Genomic DNA, 19,837 nt, shown 5'->3' on the forward strand with positions numbered 1-19,837 from the left:
AATCAGATGTGCGTGTAAAGAGTTATACCTGTTTGAGTGAACGTATATATAACCAGAGTGAAGACAGGAGCCACACGCGCCCAAGAGCAGCGGCCAAACGGTGGCCGATTGAAGACCAGCGACCATCCCAATCGGTCAAGAGCTGGCCGATGGAGTTCAGTAAGAGGAAGATTGTTTACAGCAGCGGCCAAGCTCAATCGGCCAAGCTATGACCGTTGGAGCCACGCGACCTCATCAATCGGCCAAGCCATGGCCGATGGAGCTCAAGAAGAGAAAACACCGTTTACACCAGCGGCCACCACCATCGGCCAAAGTGTGCCCGGCCATCCCAATCGGCCATCTCAATCGATCAAAGCATGGCCGTGTGAGACCATCACCACACTTGTTTTAGTTTTGATCCGGGTGTGACCCGGTTTGAATTGGATTGACCCGACTCTCTTTTATTTTGCTATAAATACTCTAACCCTATTAAGGGGAGACTGATCTCTTATCTCTTATCTTTGGTTGATCTTTTGTTTATCTCTTGTTTAGCAGCCACTTAGGATTCTTAAGCTTATTTACTTTTGANTTTCATCTTACCGTACATCAGTTCTAGTTCGACGTAAGCTGAATTGACCGGAATACCCTCCTCCCTTCATCACCGCCACCAAAACTTTTTTCGAAAAGATGCAAATTTCAGTTACGCTCCTTTTTATCTTCAGTTTTTTTCTTTTTCTTCTTCTTCTGTATAGTACTAAGCACTAACTAATAGAATTGCATGTTTTCGTATAAAATAGAATTAGTTCAGTCAGTGATATATATAAAAACAGTGATAGGAATGTTTTGCAGTTTCAGGTCCAAACTCCAGAGAGNCTTATTTATGTGTTTCCTATCTTGTTTAGTGTTAATAATGCTGGAAAGCTTTGATCAAGCTTGAATCTAGACATTAGGATTTCANAATTCTTCATTGTTTTGTGCATATTCATGAGCATTTAGGTTGTTTAGGTTGCATTTTACATCAAATTTGTTATCTCAGATANCCAATGGAAATTGTTGATTAGGGTGCTTAGTGGTATTAAGACTTGTTCTTAATGCATGCTAGCTTTGTGATTGCCTTTGGAAAAAATTGATTATCACTTGATTAGCATAAGAATCTCTACCATGGAAATGGATTGATTTGCATTAGTGTTTTAGCCATAGGATTGTTCTTGATTGTTGCCTGGACATCTAGGATTGGTTAGCTATCTCCCAAGTCAATTACCTTGCCCAAAGTTCACTTGTTTAATCTTGATTTAAAGTTTGTTGTTAGTTGTGTTTTGTTTCTTTTCTTTAATTTGTTTGCTAGTTAAGATTCTTACAACAAAACCAATTCATGTTAAGAATAGATTAAGCAACTTTGTATATTTTTAGTGAATTGATTAATGCAGATTGTAAATTGATAATTTAATTGACTGAAATATACTACATCAGACTAAATTTTTCCACAACTTTTGTTAATTTAAAGTAGTGATTTGTTCAAGTTCTTGAAATTTTGTTAAACGTCGACGGAATAATTTATTCCATGACCCAAAAAAGTCTTCGATTTCATAGCTACTAGCAAATGGGATACAAAATTGGATTCATTTCATAACTAAAATATCTAAGTTGCATCAAATCTCATCTTAAAAGTTACACCCGGTTTTTAAACTACACACCACACCAGTTTATACTAGAATCAAGTTTTACCTATAATAGCTAAACCGGTTTCATACCAAGTCTTACAACAATCCAAAACCATAGTTTTTTTTTTTTCTTTCTTCATTTATGTTCATTCATCGGAAGCTGAGGCAGCCTGTTTCAAACAATCCCGCATGATCTCTCCAAGTTTTGAACAAGCATCCAAGCAAAGCTGCATTGCCTGAAATATTTTGAAACATGTTTAGCAACATATGGCTTCTGTGACCAACTAGTTCAGAATTAAGTGCTAATTTATTAACCACACTGACTCACCCCTATGCCCGATTTGCAGATTACAAAGGTATGAACACGCTATATTTTAGTGCGTGCTTAGAAAAACGATTTATGAAGAACTGTCTAACTAACCAATATGTCTTTTGTCTACAACCGTGTGCAGAAGTTAAAGGACAAAAGACATTAATCAAAAGGCATACCTCGTTGATATTAGGCGTTGTCCATTCACCCGTGACGGTTAGCTGAGTGACTTCATAACGAGATGGCATGCACGTCATCATAAAGCTTCCATCTTCACATCCTTCCTCTTCAGTAACCGGGTCAATCATCAGGTTTTTCCCTATGCAAGACTTTGAATATAGCAGGAATCATTTATCAGTCAGTGTTTCAAAATATTAGAATTAAGAGACATCTATTGGTTCACATGTCTAAAACTATCTATGGTGCTCTTGTTTCTTTCAAAGTATATGTGACATTCTGCACCTAATGCTAATAAACTTAAAGAGAGAACGCAGAGGATCTCGTGTAATAGTTGTAACATAGACATACCACTGAAACAGCTGTGATAAGGTCATACATCATAATCCCGGCATCAGCTAGAGCAAGACTAGCACATGATATCACAACAGAAAGGTCACCTGCAATATAATACCATTAAAGAAAAATCAGAAAACGTCAAACAACAATCCTATGATAACAATATAGTAACAGGTTGCTTCCATAATCAACTCCAAGAGCACCAATGTCTAGAGATCAGTAAGCAATCACCTATGCTCCCACAAGGTTATCCTGACTCTACATTTAAGGATTTCGATAGTTGTTGAGCATAGTGAAAACTATAAGATTGCTAGAGAGAGTCATGAAACTTACTGCCTCCAGATTCAAGCACCAATGCAAAAACATCAACAGTAGTCTTTGGAAAAGTCTCCATCATTATTACGCCTTCCAACGCTTTGTGAAGCATTGATGAGTACTCTTTATGATCAGTTCCCTAAAATACCACAACATATAACTAATCTCACGAAACAAAAACAAACGCCGAACATCCAAATTTAGGATTAGAATAACGCAGTACCTGGCCAAGAGTCGGGGAAGCAAAAGTAGTATAGCTAACATTACAATTCAATCTACCAACATCACTATAAGTCATTGCTTTCTTACTCTCCCTTGGCCCAAATCTATATTTTTGAACACACGGAAACAAAAATTAGCTGACAGCAAAGTTGATGCAAGATAGACACTAAAGTACACTCACACTGAAACAATGACTTTTGTGTTCCCAAACTCAGCATAAGCAGAACCAGAAGCAGAGCTCACAGCAGCAGTTTGAAGCACTTTTTTTGTTTCCACAAAAGACACAAAATTCAAGTTTAGTTAGTCTCACAAAGACTCGAATCGTATCTTTCACAATGAAGAACCCAAACGATTAAGAAGAGAAAGGGGAAAAGGGGTTTTTACAGGCAGGTCGGCATTGAGGGAAGCCACGGCCATCAGGACGGGACCAATCGAGGTCGGAGTCTTTGAATATAGGAAGACGAGATCTTCCCACAACTTTAGGAGAATACGTTGGCGTTGTGGCTCCAGGTTTTGCTGACATTGTTCTGTGACACTGAGAGAGACTTTATAAAAATCAGAATCTGAGTCCTGACAAAGAAGGGAGAAGTCAATGAGCGAATACCCAGTTTCAAACTTGCTCCGATATGCGAAAAAAGCAGCGATTGGGTTCTACTAAGAAGAATTGTTTACCTGAGAGGGTTTTGAGAGATGAAAAAACAAAAGAAGACGCGGCGGAGAACGTGGAAGAAGGAGGAACTCGCCGTTAAAGATTTTTAGGGTTTAACAGAAACAAAGAATAATTTTAAAAAAAAATAGGGGCAATTGTAGTAAATAACTGAAAGTTTGAGTTATCTAACTAAATAAACGAAATTTCAAAGGGGGAAATAGTAAAATTTAGGTTTTGTTTAATTATTGTCTTGGGTTTCATTTTTGAGTCAATTATTTTTTTTCTTTTTTTTGTTGTTGTTGTTATTGCTAATGCTAATTAATGGATAGCTTAGGTTGTAATCATTTTAAATATTGGGTTTACATTTTCTTAACATTAAAAGGTGTATAAATTAATTAAAAATAGAATAAAAAGGAAACAAAAATGGAATTGTGAATGGAATATATATATATATATATATATATATATGTATTAATTCCTTTACATATTTATCATTAACAACAAAATTAATAATAAATATGGTACCATTAAAAACATACATACATTAACTTTGTTAAAAAACTGGTACCATTTAAAGTTTTAAACCAAAGCGTGGAATGAAGTTCATATAAAAAAAATTGAGGACTTATTATAATCAACTTAGCCAAATCATCATAACGCCACCTTCTTAAAACTGTGGTTTCATTTTCCAAATAATGCATCGGATGTGATAGCTAGTCAGCTTAATCATACGATTGGATAAGATTGCACGTTTGACATTTCGCATTACTTGGCCACTAAACCTCATTTCCATCTCACTCGAAACGTAATCATCATACATATGTCGTCGTCGGTCGTCCATCATGTTTTGTCCACCGGAAGCTAATATAGTATATAGCATGCTCCCATTTTTTTAACTTTTGATAATTTCTACATGTGTGTGTTTTATGTCGTAAATCAAAGTATTAAATGCTATTTATTAAGCATGCACTTAACAAATAACAACAAATCAAAATTTAAAGACTTTTACGATTAAAAGTCAAAGGAGAACGCACCGTTTCTGGGAAGTGAGTTAAAACGAAAACTTCTCTGTGGAAAACGGAAGTCTATTGTACCATCTATAACTCTCAGATTTCTTTCTTTTATCTCCTTTTTTCTTTTTTTTTTCTTCTTCTAGACAAAATGGAAAAAAAGAGTTATTCTTTATCCTCTTAATTAATAAAAATCTTCGTTTCAGACAAAGATCGACAACCTCGTCTTTAGTGTTGAGAACTGCACGGAGCTTCAAACATTCTCGCGTAGCAGGTACTTTTGTTTTTGCTCTTGTTTTTACGTTTTTGATTCAGACCAATGTAAGAATGTAGTTTTTGTTATCCTCAGACAGCTCAGATTTGTCTTTTCAGATCGATCTATTTTAATATTTATATGATCGGGTCATATACTTGCGTTCACGTCGTTACGATTCATTAATCCTCTGTATCTTCTTCTTTAATAATTTTGGGAGACATTAGTTGTATCAATTTTGTTTTATTTTTACATGATCAGAATGCCACGATCAAATTTAGGTTGTGTTTATTTTTCAGGAACGTGAATCCCTATAGTAAATCGAATTTGACCTTAAAATTTGTGTATCAGCTCTGGCGTAGGTTAGGGGTAATCTCGATTTGTGAAGATGATTGCTTATTTCATGTGCCTATAACTATAAGATCAAAGTGTTGGCTTCTTTCGCTGGCATAACCATTAGTTATTTGGTTTTGAGATCGATCCTATGAGAAGGCTCTTCAATGGCGTCCTTAAACTCAGAGAAGAGATGGATTTTTCCTCTAGCAATGGCTTCTCTCATGTTCATATTCCTTGTAGCTGCATCCTTCAACATGGGTCTCCTCTCTTCCGTGCGTTCCATTAACTCACTCATCTTCTCCTCAAGTCTCTCGACCACTAACGAGACAAGAGCCGAATTCGCAGAGTCAAAAGTCAATAATAACTCCTCTCATCCCCCTCCAGTACAGCCTAGTCCTCCTCGCTTTGGTTATCTAGTTTCAGGGTCAAGAGGTGACTTAGAGAGTCTATGGAGAGTGTTAAGAGCATTGTACCATCCGAGGAATCAATACGTTGTTCATCTCGATCTTGAGTCTCCTGCTGAAGAGAGGCTTGAGCTAGCTAAACGTGTGAGCGAGGATCCTATTTTTACTGACGTTGGGAATGTTCATATGATCACAAAGGCTAACCTCGTCACGTATCGAGGACCCACAATGGTGGCCAATACGCTCCACGCTTGCGCCATTCTCTTGAAGCAGAGTAAAGATTGGGATTGGTTCATCAATCTCAGCGCCTCGGATTATCCTCTAGTCACTCAAGATGGTATGCATACTTATATGTCTAGTCTCTCTTTTGTTTCAAATAATCTCTGCCTGAATCATCCATCAATGCCCGTTGCTTGCAGATCTTATTGATACATTCTCGGGGTTGGACCGGAACCTCAACTTTATCGACCATAGTAGCAAACTAGGCTGGAAAGAGTAATGATCATTTCTCTTTATAGAGTACATTTGAGATGAGTTTATTCCTGTTTTAATCCAAATGTGGGTTTCTCCGCAGAGAGAAACGAGCAAAGCCTCTGATCATAGACCCGGGGCTGTACTCCACAAAAAAGTCAGATGTCTTTTGGGTTACACCTCGCAGAACCATGCCAACTGCGTTCAAACTATTTACCGGTAATTCAGTAATTAGTAAGTACATGATTATGAAAAGTAGTGAGTGACTAATCTGTGAAACTGCAGGTTCCGCTTGGATGCTCTTATCTCGGTCGTTCGTAGAATATTGCATTTGGGGATGGGACAATCTTCCACGGACTCTTCTAATGTATTACACCAACTTCCTCTCTACACCGGAAGGATATTTCCACACTGTCATTTGCAACGCGCCAGAGTACTCTTCCACGGTGGTGAACCACGACATGCATTTCATCTCCTGGGACCGCCCTCCCAAACAGCATCCTCGGACGCTCAACATTAATGATACAGAGAGGATGATTGGAAGCGGAACAGCGTTTGCCCGCAAGTTCAGACACAATGATCCTGTCCTGGATAAGATCGATAAAGAGCTGCTCGGTAGAGGTAACGGGAACTTTACGCCTGGTGGTTGGTGTGCAGGGGAACCAAAATGCTCGAGGGTTGGTGATCCGTCAATGATCAAGCCTGGTCCTGGAGCTAACCGGCTTCGTGTGCTTATTAACGGACTTGTTTTGGCATCTAAATTGACTCAAAGGCAATGTAGATAGGCTTCATATGTTTCATGTCGAATTAGTCCCTATAATTCTTTCTGCAAACTGACACAACATTGTGAAGATTTGTCACTATTTTCTAAGCCAAAATAAGAACCCAGTTCACTTCTTCTCATTACATCGAAGCCCTACTCTCCCTCTGATTGCTTCTTTCCCTCTTGTCAGAAGAACTAAGGGAAATAATTTATTTTCTATGATATAAGAACGGCAACTCAGCAACAGATTAGAAAAAATAGATGATGAACTGTTAAGATGCTTCTTTAACATAGACATGGTTCATGAATATTAGATACATCATACAAGCACATATATCTATATCTGTGCAATACACAACAAGAAATTGGCCTGCAAATTGAGACCTAACTCGGAACAATAGCGTCTGCAGTAGTTGTTATACTACAGGCTTCGAGTTTTACAGACTATTTACAACACAAGCTAGACAAAAGAGAGAGAGAGAGAGAGAGCTAGAAGAGTAGGAGGCAAAGGACGATGCAACAAAGGAAAAATATTGATACCCGATTAAGAGACTTCTCACGCTGCATCATCCTCTGGCTTTGGTAAGGCTGAGCTATTGTGTTTGTGAAAGTCCCAAATATCCTGGTATAGACCATGTCCCCAAACATTCCAATCACCGGGTAGAGAAAACTCATCATTACTGCATTGGCAAGGTCGGTTGATTCGGTTGTGGTGAAGCCACGAGGGGAATATTGGTGGTTATGGAATGTTGGAGACAGAGTTTGATGATGTTGCAAGCTTGGGCTCAGAGATGATCCTGAAGAGATTGGGTTGTACAAGGTTGATGGAGTAGGTCTGCGGGGTATCTCTGTGGATTCTGCATCCTGTTTCTTAGAGCCAAACGTGGAAGAAGACGAAGACATGCCTCTTCCATAGAGAGGAACCAATGAGGTGATGGTAATGTTGGATTTACAGACAGGGCAATTGTTGTGGTGCTGATCAATGGAGACAGATGATAACTGAACATGTAACCACCTGTAAATGCAAGGCCAGCAGAAAAGGTGTCCGCAGAGAGTGACGACAGGATCATGGGCTGAGTCTAGACAGATGTTGCAATCAAAACAACCACTTTCATTAGCTTGACCTCCCTTTGAACCAGTGATGAGATCAGGTTTTTGTTTGACTATGAAGCCATCATCATGGGTTCGTTGAGCATCAGACATAATGAAGTTCCCTTCCATGAGAGGTAAGATTCTGTCAAGGACAACATAGTATTGTCAGCTACGCGTATGTTATCTACAGAGTAATATAAAACTGTTTTCAGACTTAGGTTTCATGATACTAAATAGATTCAAAAAATGGGTTTATCCTCTAACCAATAAAGGGAGACTCTTTTCAAGATCTTTCTACCCTGAAAGCCCCCTTGAGAGCAATGCTGATCTGACTTGTGCCTCTAAAGGTCAAATCCTAAGCAATTCTCATTAGGAAAAACCAGAATCCACCCAGCTATAAGAAACCAATCTAGATCAGAACAATCAAAGCCTAGTATCATCTCAAATTCAATACAGAGGAAAACTCAAAACCCCTCCCCAAAAATTGCCCCTTTTGTTACCAAAACCTAGAACCAATACAAAAAATCGAAAATTTGGGCGAACCCTAAATCATCTAATTGTACAAATGCAAGCCAGGAAGAATCAATGAAACCACATAATCGAACCCAAGAAAGATGAAGAAGAAGAAGAAGAAGAACATACCGAGAGTCGTCGGGGAGGAAACAAAAAACGCGATGTAAACGATGATGATGAAGCTCCGAGAAAATGCGAAAAAGGAGAAGGCTTTTCAGAGATTGGAAGATAGATATTTAAAGTCGACGTGTTTTCAACGAACGATGATGTGATAAAGACAACAACGACGGTGGTGATGGTTGCTTCGTCTTCTTCGTCTCCTTCGTATGTTACAACTAAATTATTTATTTAAGATATTTTTAGACAACGACGGTGATATTTTTTATTTATCTAACGAGAGGATAGAGCTTTCGAAATAGGATAATGCTGTTTTCTAAAATATGTTACCCTCCCACTAATCTCGGGGATTAAAATAAATTACTCTGTTTTCCATGTTAAAATCTTTTATAATTAAGATTTACTTTTTCTATTTTTATAACTAGGAAGCGGGCCCGTACGTTGCCACACCGGAAAATGAAAGTTTAAAGATATTAACATTGCTAAGTCATGTTTTATAGAGGAAATTTGATAATAATTCTCTCATTGAGAGTATTTCGGTTGTAGAATTTCTAAACTGGTTTTACGGCTATTCATTTTTTTGATTTATCAAGTTTTGTTAAAAATATATTTTTATAATTTTTTATAATTTTAATCATTTTTTATTTGGATGTGCTCAACATCGGCTATTTTGACAAAAATAATAATAATAATAAGCTAGATAAGTTAAATCTTTGCACGAAATAGGAGAATTCTAAGAAGTATATACATAAATTGGGAGTGCCTAATATTTTTTCCTAGCTTCCTCCACACTGCAGTCGTTAGCTTGGCAAAAAGATCTTAATTTGTGTTGTTATAACCACATCTTAATTTTGTTATAACTATATCTTGCACCCAAAAGAAAACTACAAACTCTATTGTTAATTATGTTTTAGCCCGACATATATAGGGACATCTATCAGCAAAAATAGGAATGTTCCAGAGTCATGATCTCATTTATCAACTTTAAATCAAGATCCATATAAAGTGTACAATGTGAACAAAACACAAATCATATGTGAGAAAAAATAGAAACATAAACAGATATGTATATATATGCTCTACTGCTCGTTTTAAGTTACAATTGATGTTATAGTATATATACTATGTAGCCATATACATACTCAATTTGAGCATATTGCCAATACAATGCCATGATAGTAATGCATGTTGTCCAACTAATTAAACTCTTATACGTTAAAATAAAAATCTGAATTAACAGTATACATATGTACTTATTAGAAATTTATTTTTCAATAAAGCAAAAAGAAAATCTAAAATTTCTTTTAGTGTTTCATCAATCAAGAGGAAAATATATATATAAAAAAAGATGTATGAAATATGTTCACTTAAATTTTAAGATGCTCACCAGTTAATTTCTTTTTAAAATGATAAAATTGACACTTTAGCCTAAATTTCCCTATATATACTCCACTATCTCTGAGGTGTGAAACAATACTCAGAGAAATAAAAACTATTTTCAAGGTCCAAAAAATCTATATATACAAAGTACAAACAAAGAGGTGTGAAAACAAGGAGGTGTGAAACAAAAAGGTATAAACTAACAAGTGCGAAGATTGAAAGCTGGGATAAAACGAAAAAACACAATTGTTGAATCAAAATATTACAACTTTTGAAATCATTAACAAATCTAAACCGTTACATGAAATAATAAAAACAATCTCATATGTTAGATTTAAATTGACCCTCTAAAAATAAGTTTGCTATTATATTTAGACTTAATATGGGTTTGCTATTATATACAATCTTTATAACCCAACGGTTGAGGATTGTTTTTTTCTTAATCTAAGGGCTGTTGTTTTTTTTCTGGAAAATTTGCTAAAATTCAATAAACCAAAGGATGTGTCTTTTAGTTTGTTCACGTCTTAAGTGAAGCATCGCCTCTTTTTTTTCTCAGTTCTCACCACATTTAATTGTATATTTAATTTGTGATTCAAAATTTGGTTTGTTCCCTCCTCCCCTCTGAATGATAAGTTTTTCGTGACTGTTTCATGAATCTTTTAGAAACAGAATAAAAAAACCTTCTTTTGAATCCTTTTACCACAACTACGCCGTAGACTCATTACTTAAGTTTGGATTTTTGAATGAAATACTATATTTTGCTAGTTATTCTAATTTATTGCTGGATCTAAGAAATATATATATATATATCTATATATATATATATAATATTGGAAATTTAATCCCTCTTTTTCCTTACTAATTTAATTTATATAATGTTATATATCATATATCCCTATATATTTGTATCTTAAATTATTTCTAGTTTTTAAGTTTTTAAAAACTTTCCAATGCGTGTCCAAACATAATTTCTTTAGAAATCGCATTCGAGAATCAAAACATGTGGTAGCAGTGGGATAATGTCTTTCAAAAAATTTAAAAAATCATGTTTGTGTAATATTTTCTCGAACAAAAAATTAGATTTTGCAGAAAGTTTCCATATAATCTATCCTCCTACGACACAAAAATAAGTTTCTTTTAAGTTTTACATAATTTGATCTACCTTGTATCATTATTGTTTTATCACATATTTAAAATTACTTCCACTTATGATAATTAAAATATATAAAAACTATTCGACTCTGTGAACAAAAAAAGAATTTTCTTTTTTAAATGAATATACGCCCTGATTGGCACAAAACTTTTAAGATTTAAAAAAAATAAAAGACTTGACAGCCAATAATTTGCCAATCAGACTTTTTTTACTTTTATTTTTTTTAAAGCTTTGTAAGTCACTTTTTTTTTTCCTTTTCGTTGTTTTCTCATAATTTTTAAAGCCTCAAATTCAGGCTTTAAAATTAAACAAATATAAAAACTTTATTTTTTTTCTTCCTATTATATTTAAAATTTCTCCACAAGTTTATATATATATATATATTACATAATTTTATTTTTATAAATTATTTTATTTTTATTTTATTCTCTTTCTTTTAAGATCCATTTCAATAATAATTATTTTTATTATCATTATTATCATTAATATCATCATTTCAATATATTTTAATAATAAAAGTAACAGCTATCGCTTTAAAAGTATTTGTTACCAATCAAATTTTAACAGTTAAAGTTTTTAAAGTTTCTACAATTAAAGCATCTACAACCAAATTCTCTACAGCTAAAATTTTACAGTTAAAGTCTTTACAGTCACAAGTAACAACCGTTACCAATCAGCGCCATAGTTATATTTATTTTTTGGACAATGGAGAATAAGAAGAAATTAAGTAGGAGCGTGTGTAACCAACACGTTCGGATAACATGTCTTATTTCAATGAGAGTTGAAGGCTTGAAGCCGTGGGGGTAATGGTGAATAGAGAGGTGGTGATTACACGCCTACACCCCAACTTAAGATATATTACGAAGGAAGACATATATGATGAATCACAACCATTGAAGATGACGAAGCCTTTGGTATGGCCAGCATTTTTTGAAAACAAAGAGGCATTAAACTGTCTTTTTTTGTTTGTTTAAAAAGACCATAAACGATGTAGTTGTGTCTCAGCTGTTGTGACGACGATGTAACAAATCTAAAACTTCTTTTTATTATTTGTTAGCAGATTAGAAGCAATGTTCACGATATCATCCCATTGATTTACAAACTATAAACATTCAAAATTGAAGAGTTAAGTTGTTTTAATTGAAAGCACTATGTAATGGAAAGAGATTAAAAAAGAAAAACCAATGGCTGCATCTCAAAACATACAAACGGCTTATAGCCAGAACATTCGCTGGGATGATGTAACAAAAAAATAAAGAAACATATGCATACCTCACCTTGAATTTTGTTATATATATTTTATTGGTAGGTATACAACTCGTCCTGATTGATTTTTTTGCTTATACCATCTTCCAAAAAAAAAGAAAAAGTCCAGCACACGTGTGTAGAGGATCTTCAACTACATTATACAATAGCCTTTCTACCATAACGTAAACATATAGACACCAACTACGATCATTTTCCCTAATCAATATGCCACATTGTTTACGATATAATTGTAACGTCAATAGTTTCTCAAAACAACGCCCACTTTAAATGTAAAAAAATTGGTGACTAAGAGAATTAGGGGAGGTATTAGTTTAGGATTTAGAAAAAAATTTAATAACTTTAAAAGTTAGGTAAAATATGTTGTTATTTAATCAAGATTTTTAAAAACTCTTTAAAAATTTGGTGTTATTGGTTGTGGATTTGTAAAAAGTTATCTAAAATCTTGATAAATCTAGTGTTATTGGATTAAGAGTTTTATAAAGTCATTAAAAGTTTTATGTTATTCAAGTAAAACAAAAGAATCTTGGATTGTTAATGAATTCAAATTTTATGTTATTGGTTTAGGATTTTATATCATTTCCTTCATAACAAAAGTCATGAAAACTCTTTCATCAAATAGAAAGATTTTACAAGATTAGAAAAAACAAATCATCAAGATTTTAAAAAACTTCCTAAACAATCTCTTAGAATCCTTCATTTTTAACTTTCAATTTTCTATGATTCTAACAATCAGCAAGAACATAAAATCATTAAAATTCTTTCTAAATCCTAAACCAATACCTCCCCCTTAGACACCTATGAATTACAATCTCAACAAAATAGCAGAAGTAACAATGGGCACGAGAGATGTGTAGGTTTTACATTCAGGGAAAATACTAACCAATATTTTGCGAAATGATGCTTGCTCAAAGGAGTCTAGAATGAAGATCGAATGCGTTTTAAGATATTGATTAAGCAAATTGGACTTTGTAAGCCCAGCTATCAGAATACTAACGGGGCAGTTGTAAGAATAGCAACAGTGGCGAGTGGCACTTACGGTGTGATCAATCCGAAACGGAGTTAACAGACTCTTCCTAGCTAGAATTATGTACGAAAAAAAACTTCTCATAACAAATCTAATATGGCCACCGATCATGACACAATATTTTAGATTCCGCCCCCTTGTGCTATATTGTCATTCCTTACTATTGCAGAAGAGTGAATAAAACGAAAGATATGAAAATGCGAGATGGTAAGACAACGAATTAATCACACATCATAATGGATGACCCTTTTACTATGAACAATCCACCATTTTAACAACCCAATTCTTCCGTTGTTACATAGCATTCCAAGAAAAAATATTTCTTCATTATATCATTACCCACATCAAAATCTACCGGCAATATATACAATGCACACCTCTTAGGAATTTAATTATCATGTACGAACATAACGTTCCAAAGAATAAAGTTTTCTTAACCAAAAGCCAATACTAAATTAATAGGCAATACTACAAGCTAATAACGGTGATACCACAAAATACGAACCAAAAAGTCAAACACATAAACTATATATACACAATAAGTAATATCACAACGTAATTAACGATAATCAAGGATAAGGAATATGAAGTTTCCCAGGAGGGCTAAAATGATTAAACGAATTCCAAATATATAGATCTGAAAAGAGGCAATTGAACAAGTTTTTTTACATAGAGAAGCGTTGATTCGGAGGGCTAAACAAAGAGAAGCGACGATTTGGGGAAGGAAGAGAAGTGTCTTTTCATTTAATAAATTAATGACATCATCTTAGATCTAAACCGTTGGATGAGAAAATAAATAATTTTATCCGTTGGATTTAAAATATGACGTCAGCAGTGTCTAAAAAATGGGTTTGCTATTATAAAATTATCTAACGGACAACATGTAGACAAATAGAACACTTAAGAAAAACCAGATTTCCTTTAATCTATAATTTATATATGAGAACGAAACGAAAAAGGGAACAAAACCAATTTTTCAGGATGGACACTAACAAGTTTATAAACATACCTTGATATAGAGATTGATGCAGGTTAATTTAAAAACACTCCAATAAAACAATTCTTTGATTTTATTTTTAACTTTTAAAAATACTCTGAAAACGATAAATTTGAAACTTGTTTTTGTATTCCATATAAGTTTATATATAATAAACAAAAATATGTAAAATTTATAGGTGTGAAACCAAGAGGTGCAAAAATAAATAGGTGGGACTTTTAAAAGATGGAGGTACGACGAATAGATGCAACAATTAAAATGTGCGATTTTAAAAAGATGGGGGTACGACAAAAAGACACAATTATTTGGAGGAAAAAGACTTGCAATTCTTAGACCATTAATAAATATCAACCGTTAGATGGAATAATAGAACAATTCTCATCCGTTGGATTAAAGATGACACAAAAAAGTGGGTTTGCTATTATATATAGATTAAAATCTTTAATATATTTTCAAGTAATAAGGATTCAATCTAGGATTCGATACTTTACTCTTATAAAAAAAGTAAAAACTTTTATATCTTATTTTGTGGCAAAAGCAAATTATAGTATCTGATTTCGTGGGAAAAGCTTAAGCGTTACAGAGTTGAGTAACAAGAAACTAAAAAGTGAGAAAAGTAGCAAAGCTGTAAGAACTATACAATTGTAAATATTTATGCAATTGCTGTGATCAGCATAACAGCATTATTCCCATCTATGTAACCCGACAATCCAAAAAGACAATGAAACAATTTGTATAACATTAAAGAATAGCTGAAAGATACGTATACCTCGTTGAGTTATCTATCACTCTTCTAAGAATATTTTCAAATTCATACACAAATGGCCATGCCAAAGGAGACCAACGAGATTCTACCGCACATGTCACATGCTGGTACATGTGGTATAAAACATAACAAGCTATTGAAAGACTAATAAAACTCTTACCAAAAAACGTTTTCATACAGTTTTAGTTAATCACAAACTCCAACCGGCTCATCTCACCCAAAAAAAAAAAAACAAACCCTAACAACACTTTTGTTTTCGTTGGGTTGTACAGCAAATTAACTAAACACAAAACGAAAATTACAAAAAATATTTCACATGTCATTCTCCAAAAATTTCCTAAAAACTTTTAAGATATCAACAAAAGCAACCATGCCAACGAAACAACCATCTTTTTCAACCACCCACGCGTAATTCACTCGGTGAGCAATCGCTTGAATCATCACTGCCATTAACGAGCTCTTTGGATTACACACTATTGCCTCCGACTTCCTCGCCATTCTCGCTGAGCTACTCATCGACCTCCCAAACGAGGTCGTCCTCGTCGGAGACTCTTCATCCGACGAATAACCTGACGACGGCGACGAAGGTGAGACAGAATCGAAAAGCGAAAGCAAACCCATCAGTCCTTTGTCCTCCAAACGATTCCTAACGATCTGGACAAGACTCTCCGGTGGATTTGCTCCGTCTATGTACGCCATCAGGTCTCCTGCGGAGAGCGTTGCCACAGCCGCGGCAGCTGTCTCGTCGCAGCAAGTTAGTGTCATGGGAGAGATCTCTCCGATCAAGGACGTAAAAGAGTCGTCTCCTTCTCCGTCGACCACTGCAACAGAGGTTTGGTCGACGAGAGCGTTGGATATGGCCGAGATGACGGCTGAGGGGGAGGAGTGGTAATCAACGGCGAGGATTGCGTGCGTGCTGTTGATGATACCGAGATCGGAGATTGACATCGCCGGCAGAGGAGAGAACGCGGCGATGGTTCCGAGGAGAAACTGTATGATGTCTTCTTGAGTGATCCAGCAGAACCGTCGTCCGTTCGAATGCGTTGAGGTGGTGACTGAAACTTTGTCGTTTTGCTGCCTAATTTTAGTGAAGGGTTTTGTCTGAATTGGGACAATCAGATTCTGTGCTCCTTGGATGATCAGATCAATGGCTTCAACTAAGCTGATCAGTCAAATCAAATTGACCAGAGAAAAAAACTATTAATTTACTTCACAAGTGGAAAAAAAAAAAAAAAAACAGAGCATGGAAACAGAGGAAGAGCAGAGAAAAGGTTTAATTTTTATCAAAACAGAGAGAGATTGAACAATGAACAAATACAAAACCTGCAGGAGGGTTGAACATGGAGGACGAGGGAACGAGTTTTGGGGAGAAGAACAGAGACGGGTGCGTTTAAGGCAGAGAGAGTGTAGTCATGGTCTTTGGACAAATGGCAGATGACGTCAGCCATTGATATTTTCCCCAAGCACTCGCACTCTGTGACATCGTTATCGTCGTGATTACAGTTCCAGACTGATAGGAAAGTGTCTTCAGAGGACTTAAGGGCAGCGATGGCGTCGGATACGGAGGAGGAAGAGGCGGAGAGACAACGGAGAGGAGGCTTGCCTAGACAGAGATCGGAAACATCGTATGAGAGAAGGGACAGTGCCATCAAATTCAAGGAAAGAGAGAAAGAAGAAGTCTCTAGAAGGTGTAGAGAGAGAGAGAGAACAAAAGAGATGGGTGGTACGATGTAAAAGTACCTGTTTTGATAGAAACCGACTCAACAGATCTTATAAACAAGTTTAGGATCCTCCGATAGTGCATATCATACTTTAAAAATATTTAAAAAATAATAAAAATTAATTTGCTATCTAGAGTATATCAAGTCGAAATAAAAAATACAGTATAAATTTATAGATAAAACTAAATATATAATGTGTATTGTACAAGTCCTTTGGTGCCGTGGTTAATCTGAGTTTATAATTTGACACCACGTTTGGAATTCAGTTTTTGAAGAGTACAAGTGTTTTCCACGGATTCTATCTATAAAATTCTAACATACTTTAAGTATAGAAAGGTTTGTTGTAGTCTACCTCGTATGTTATGTACAAGTGTTATGTACGGATTCTATCAATTTTGAAGAGTACAAGTGTTGTTGGTAAACAGTAAACTCAAATTACGGTAAAACTGATCATGAGTTCAAAGTTCAAACCCATGCTAGAAGAAACTACTAAAAAAATACTTACAATCATGTACTTATGATTTTTTGAAACAACCAAAAGAGATTAGATATGTTTATGACCAAAGTTTTACACTTTATTATATTTTCCAATTTTTGCGAGGGAGAATTATGACCTTAATTAATAGTCAAATTATTCAACAAATGCCCTTTTGTATTGTGTGACCTTAAATGATAATTATGGGACACGTTATAATTTTCTACTTACTCGGTCACTCCAAGTCCAACTGTGCAACAAGCTGGCGATGGCACCTGGGTCTGCATCATCTTCTATCGAAAACACTTTTTCTTACATCTGTTGATTAAATAACCTTTTCTGTTTAAATACTAAGTCATTTTTCATAGGTAGTGTTTTCATATTTCGACCCTTACTAAACGCCTCATTAAAAACAGGCTTTCCACTTCTGCAACTAACAAGTCTTACTTGCACGTAATGTAACAAGTTGGCCAAGTGTTTTCTGTTTTTCTTTTTTCCTCGGCCAAGTGTTTTCTAAGTACTTACTTTAATACAAAAACATGTGTTTCTCTAGTCTTATTTTCGAAATGTGTTGTGTTTTCTCTGTAAATAAATTGATTCTGTGAACGTACGTGATCGATCATGTGAACCTGATTTGATTTGCTTACAGCATGCAACATTTTTTTAACCGTCTAATGGTATTCTTTTTTTTTTTTTTTTTTAATATGCTACACGGAAGAAAAATGAACACATAGAACCAAATACACACATGGTGACATGGATACGTGATCCCTCTCTTAGCTCTCTATGAATGTTACGCGATCGAAGTCACGAAATGATAGGATTGTTTTTTTATTGAATTTAAAAATTTCACAATGGAAGAGATATGGGACAAAATATGTAGGGGCTATAATATTGAGCCAATTCAACGCACAACACTTAACATCAATTAAAAAAATGCAAAATATCCATCAACTGCTTTTAGTTTAACCAAAAGATTAATCATATGCAAATGAAATTAGTAATTCGTTACTAGAACTATACCTAATTAATAAAGGGTTGATAATTAAAATTCTTAATCCCGTAAACTTTTTGATAATCTAGTTTTAAATGAACACTAATTTGTACGTAATTCAGTAAACAAGCTAAAAATTGACCGGTCGAACCCAGGAGGGAGCAGGGGCGGATCTAGGTGTAATGGAGGTGGGGCACGTGCCCCACACTCATCCATAATAATTCTTCAGTTTGATTTATTATGTATAACATATCTTAGTTCATTTGGTAAAAAGTGTCACATACTATGTCAAAGGAGAAGGGTTCAATGCCTCTCATCTACATTTTTTTTTATCACTTTTTATGTTTTGTCCTTGTAAAAAAACTTTTTGTTAAAGTAAATGTTTAGTTGTGCCCCATGTAAATTTTCCTCCTGGATCCGCCACTGGGAGGGAGCATATATAGACGACGATACATGAACGACCGAACGATCGAATTAATCTGACCAGCAGTGTGACTTATACAGTGACGTCACTGGTAAAGAGAGTTTATGTGCTTCAAGACTAAATAATCAAGACACTCGGATCCGTACGTATATAATAATAAATATTATCTGATACCTGTACGTTCTCACTGAGCAACAAATGAGTATTATTCGATGTTATTTAATTTGGTCATATAAATCATTAAAATCTGGTACCATGTAAACACATTATTTCTTCTAATAAATTCAAGATACAAAAACCTCTGTGACCTTGCATGTTGGCTGTGCCATGTCGGCTTTATGTTTCCGACCCTTTACTGTTTGAATGATGCTTTTATTAAGTTATTCGTTAAGACTAATCATTGCGTTCACCAACTGAAGTATTAAAAAGGGACATTGTTTTAGTCTTTCGTTTGCGATATAGGGCATATTATATAGTATGTGCATGACAACTTAACTATAGCATCAATTTGGTGGTATAAAGAGGGTGGAAATTAACAAACACTTAAAACAAGTGAAGCATATAGCTATATTTTTTTTTTGTGCACCGCATGTAGCTATATATATATCATATATATTCTACAAAGCATAGAAGAGCAGTAGTAGTAGTATTACAAACTCATAACTCAATTAGTTTAGATTCTTTTGGATTTTAAAATGAAAACAAAAACTGATAAAAGTGAACATCATCAAAATGAATAATTAAGCGTTGACGTGAACAATATTAGATTCAATGAAAGTAGGCGAACGAACGTGACGGGCCTCCAGACATTTTGTACAGTAGCTAGTAGCTGACGAAGCAACGTGATATGTGCTTGTCCTTATATGGCACGTGCAACAGATAAGCAGACCTTGATTTTCACTTTACAAAATAATTAACCCCCGATAAAGCGAAAAAGAACTTTCAATTATAGAGATAATTAGTGACTCTAACGTATATTCCAAGGCTGGCAGTTCAAGAACTTTAAAGGGGACGAGACATGAA

At 34.9% G+C, this 19,837-nt stretch overlaps 4 protein-coding genes across 7 annotated transcripts; 1 reads left to right on the forward strand and 3 right to left on the reverse strand.

Annotated features, from left to right (window-relative positions):
* On the reverse strand, positions 1,571-3,777 carry LOC104717485 (exosome complex component RRP41-like). 3 transcript variants are annotated; one of them, XM_010435057.1, is made up of 8 exons: positions 3,676-3,777; positions 3,388-3,573; positions 3,185-3,263; positions 3,005-3,107; positions 2,800-2,920; positions 2,479-2,567; positions 2,130-2,279; positions 1,571-1,876 (listed from the first exon to the last, which is right to left on the reverse strand). In XM_010435057.1, exons 2-8 carry the CDS (start codon positions 3,524-3,526, stop codon positions 1,787-1,789), a joined length of 771 nt encoding a protein of 256 aa, XP_010433359.1. In that variant the 5' UTR covers positions 3,527-3,573; positions 3,676-3,777; the 3' UTR covers positions 1,571-1,786. The 3 variants fall into 3 exon arrangements, with proteins under 3 accessions (XP_010433359.1, XP_010433360.1, XP_019086393.1); XM_010435058.2 differs by having other exon boundaries at positions 3,388-3,538; positions 3,676-3,768; XM_019230848.1 differs by having other exon boundaries at positions 3,388-3,566; positions 3,676-3,766.
* LOC104717486 (beta-glucuronosyltransferase GlcAT14A-like) lies at positions 4,622-7,032 on the forward strand. Of its 2 annotated transcripts, none has more exons than XM_010435061.2 (5): positions 4,622-4,936; positions 5,215-5,992; positions 6,075-6,150; positions 6,230-6,345; positions 6,412-7,032. In XM_010435061.2, the coding sequence occupies exons 2-5, from the start codon at positions 5,416-5,418 to the stop codon at positions 6,909-6,911; spliced, it is 1,269 nt and encodes a 422-aa protein (XP_010433363.1). In that variant the 5' UTR covers positions 4,622-4,936; positions 5,215-5,415; the 3' UTR covers positions 6,912-7,032. The 2 variants fall into 2 exon arrangements, with proteins under 2 accessions (XP_010433363.1, XP_010433361.1); XM_010435059.2 differs by having other exon boundaries at positions 5,267-5,992.
* LOC104717487 (E3 ubiquitin-protein ligase RMA3-like) lies at positions 7,150-8,854 on the reverse strand. Its single transcript, XM_010435062.1, has 2 exons — positions 8,624-8,854; positions 7,150-8,123 (listed from the first exon to the last, which is right to left on the reverse strand). Exon 2 carries the CDS (start codon positions 8,108-8,110, stop codon positions 7,379-7,381), a length of 732 nt encoding a protein of 243 aa, XP_010433364.1. The 5' UTR covers positions 8,111-8,123; positions 8,624-8,854; the 3' UTR covers positions 7,150-7,378.
* On the reverse strand, positions 15,337-17,019 carry LOC104717489 (CBS domain-containing protein CBSX5). Its single transcript, XM_010435063.2, has 2 exons — positions 16,524-17,019; positions 15,337-16,362 (listed from the first exon to the last, which is right to left on the reverse strand). The coding sequence occupies exons 1-2, from the start codon at positions 16,847-16,849 to the stop codon at positions 15,513-15,515; spliced, it is 1,176 nt and encodes a 391-aa protein (XP_010433365.1). The 5' UTR covers positions 16,850-17,019; the 3' UTR covers positions 15,337-15,512.

The sequence above is a fragment of the Camelina sativa genome, chromosome 10 (genome assembly GCF_000633955.1).
Source record: "Camelina sativa cultivar DH55 chromosome 10, Cs, whole genome shotgun sequence".
In the NCBI taxonomy this organism is placed as follows: domain Eukaryota; kingdom Viridiplantae; phylum Streptophyta; class Magnoliopsida; order Brassicales; family Brassicaceae; genus Camelina; species Camelina sativa.

Excerpts from the sequence above, each read along its gene's own strand:
- LOC104717489 (XM_010435063.2), bottom strand. The coding sequence starts at position 16,849 with ATGGCACTGTCCCTTCTCTCATACGATGTTTCCGATCTCTGTCTAGGC. Across the intron at positions 16,363-16,523 it reads CATGTTCAACCCTCCTGCAG|CTTAGTTGAAGCCATTGATC; the intron begins GTTTTGTATTTG and ends TTGACTGATCAG.
- LOC104717487 (XM_010435062.1), bottom strand. The coding sequence starts at position 8,110 with ATGGAAGGGAACTTCATTATGTCTGATGCTCAACGAACCCATGATGAT.
- LOC104717486 (XM_010435061.2), top strand. The coding sequence starts at position 5,416 with ATGGCGTCCTTAAACTCAGAGAAGAGATGGATTTTTCCTCTAGCAATG. Across the intron at positions 5,993-6,074 it reads TCCTCTAGTCACTCAAGATG|ATCTTATTGATACATTCTCG; the intron begins GTATGCATACTT and ends CGTTGCTTGCAG. Across the intron at positions 6,346-6,411 it reads TGCGTTCAAACTATTTACCG|GTTCCGCTTGGATGCTCTTA; the intron begins GTAATTCAGTAA and ends GTGAAACTGCAG.
- LOC104717485 (XM_010435057.1), bottom strand. The coding sequence starts at position 3,526 with ATGTCAGCAAAACCTGGAGCCACAACGCCAACGTATTCTCCTAAAGTT. Across the intron at positions 2,568-2,799 it reads GGTGCTTGAATCTGGAGGCA|GTGACCTTTCTGTTGTGATA; the intron begins GTAAGTTTCATG and ends ATTATATTGCAG. Across the intron at positions 2,280-2,478 it reads TTATCACAGCTGTTTCAGTG|TCTTGCATAGGGAAAAACCT; the intron begins GTATGTCTATGT and ends CTATATTCAAAG.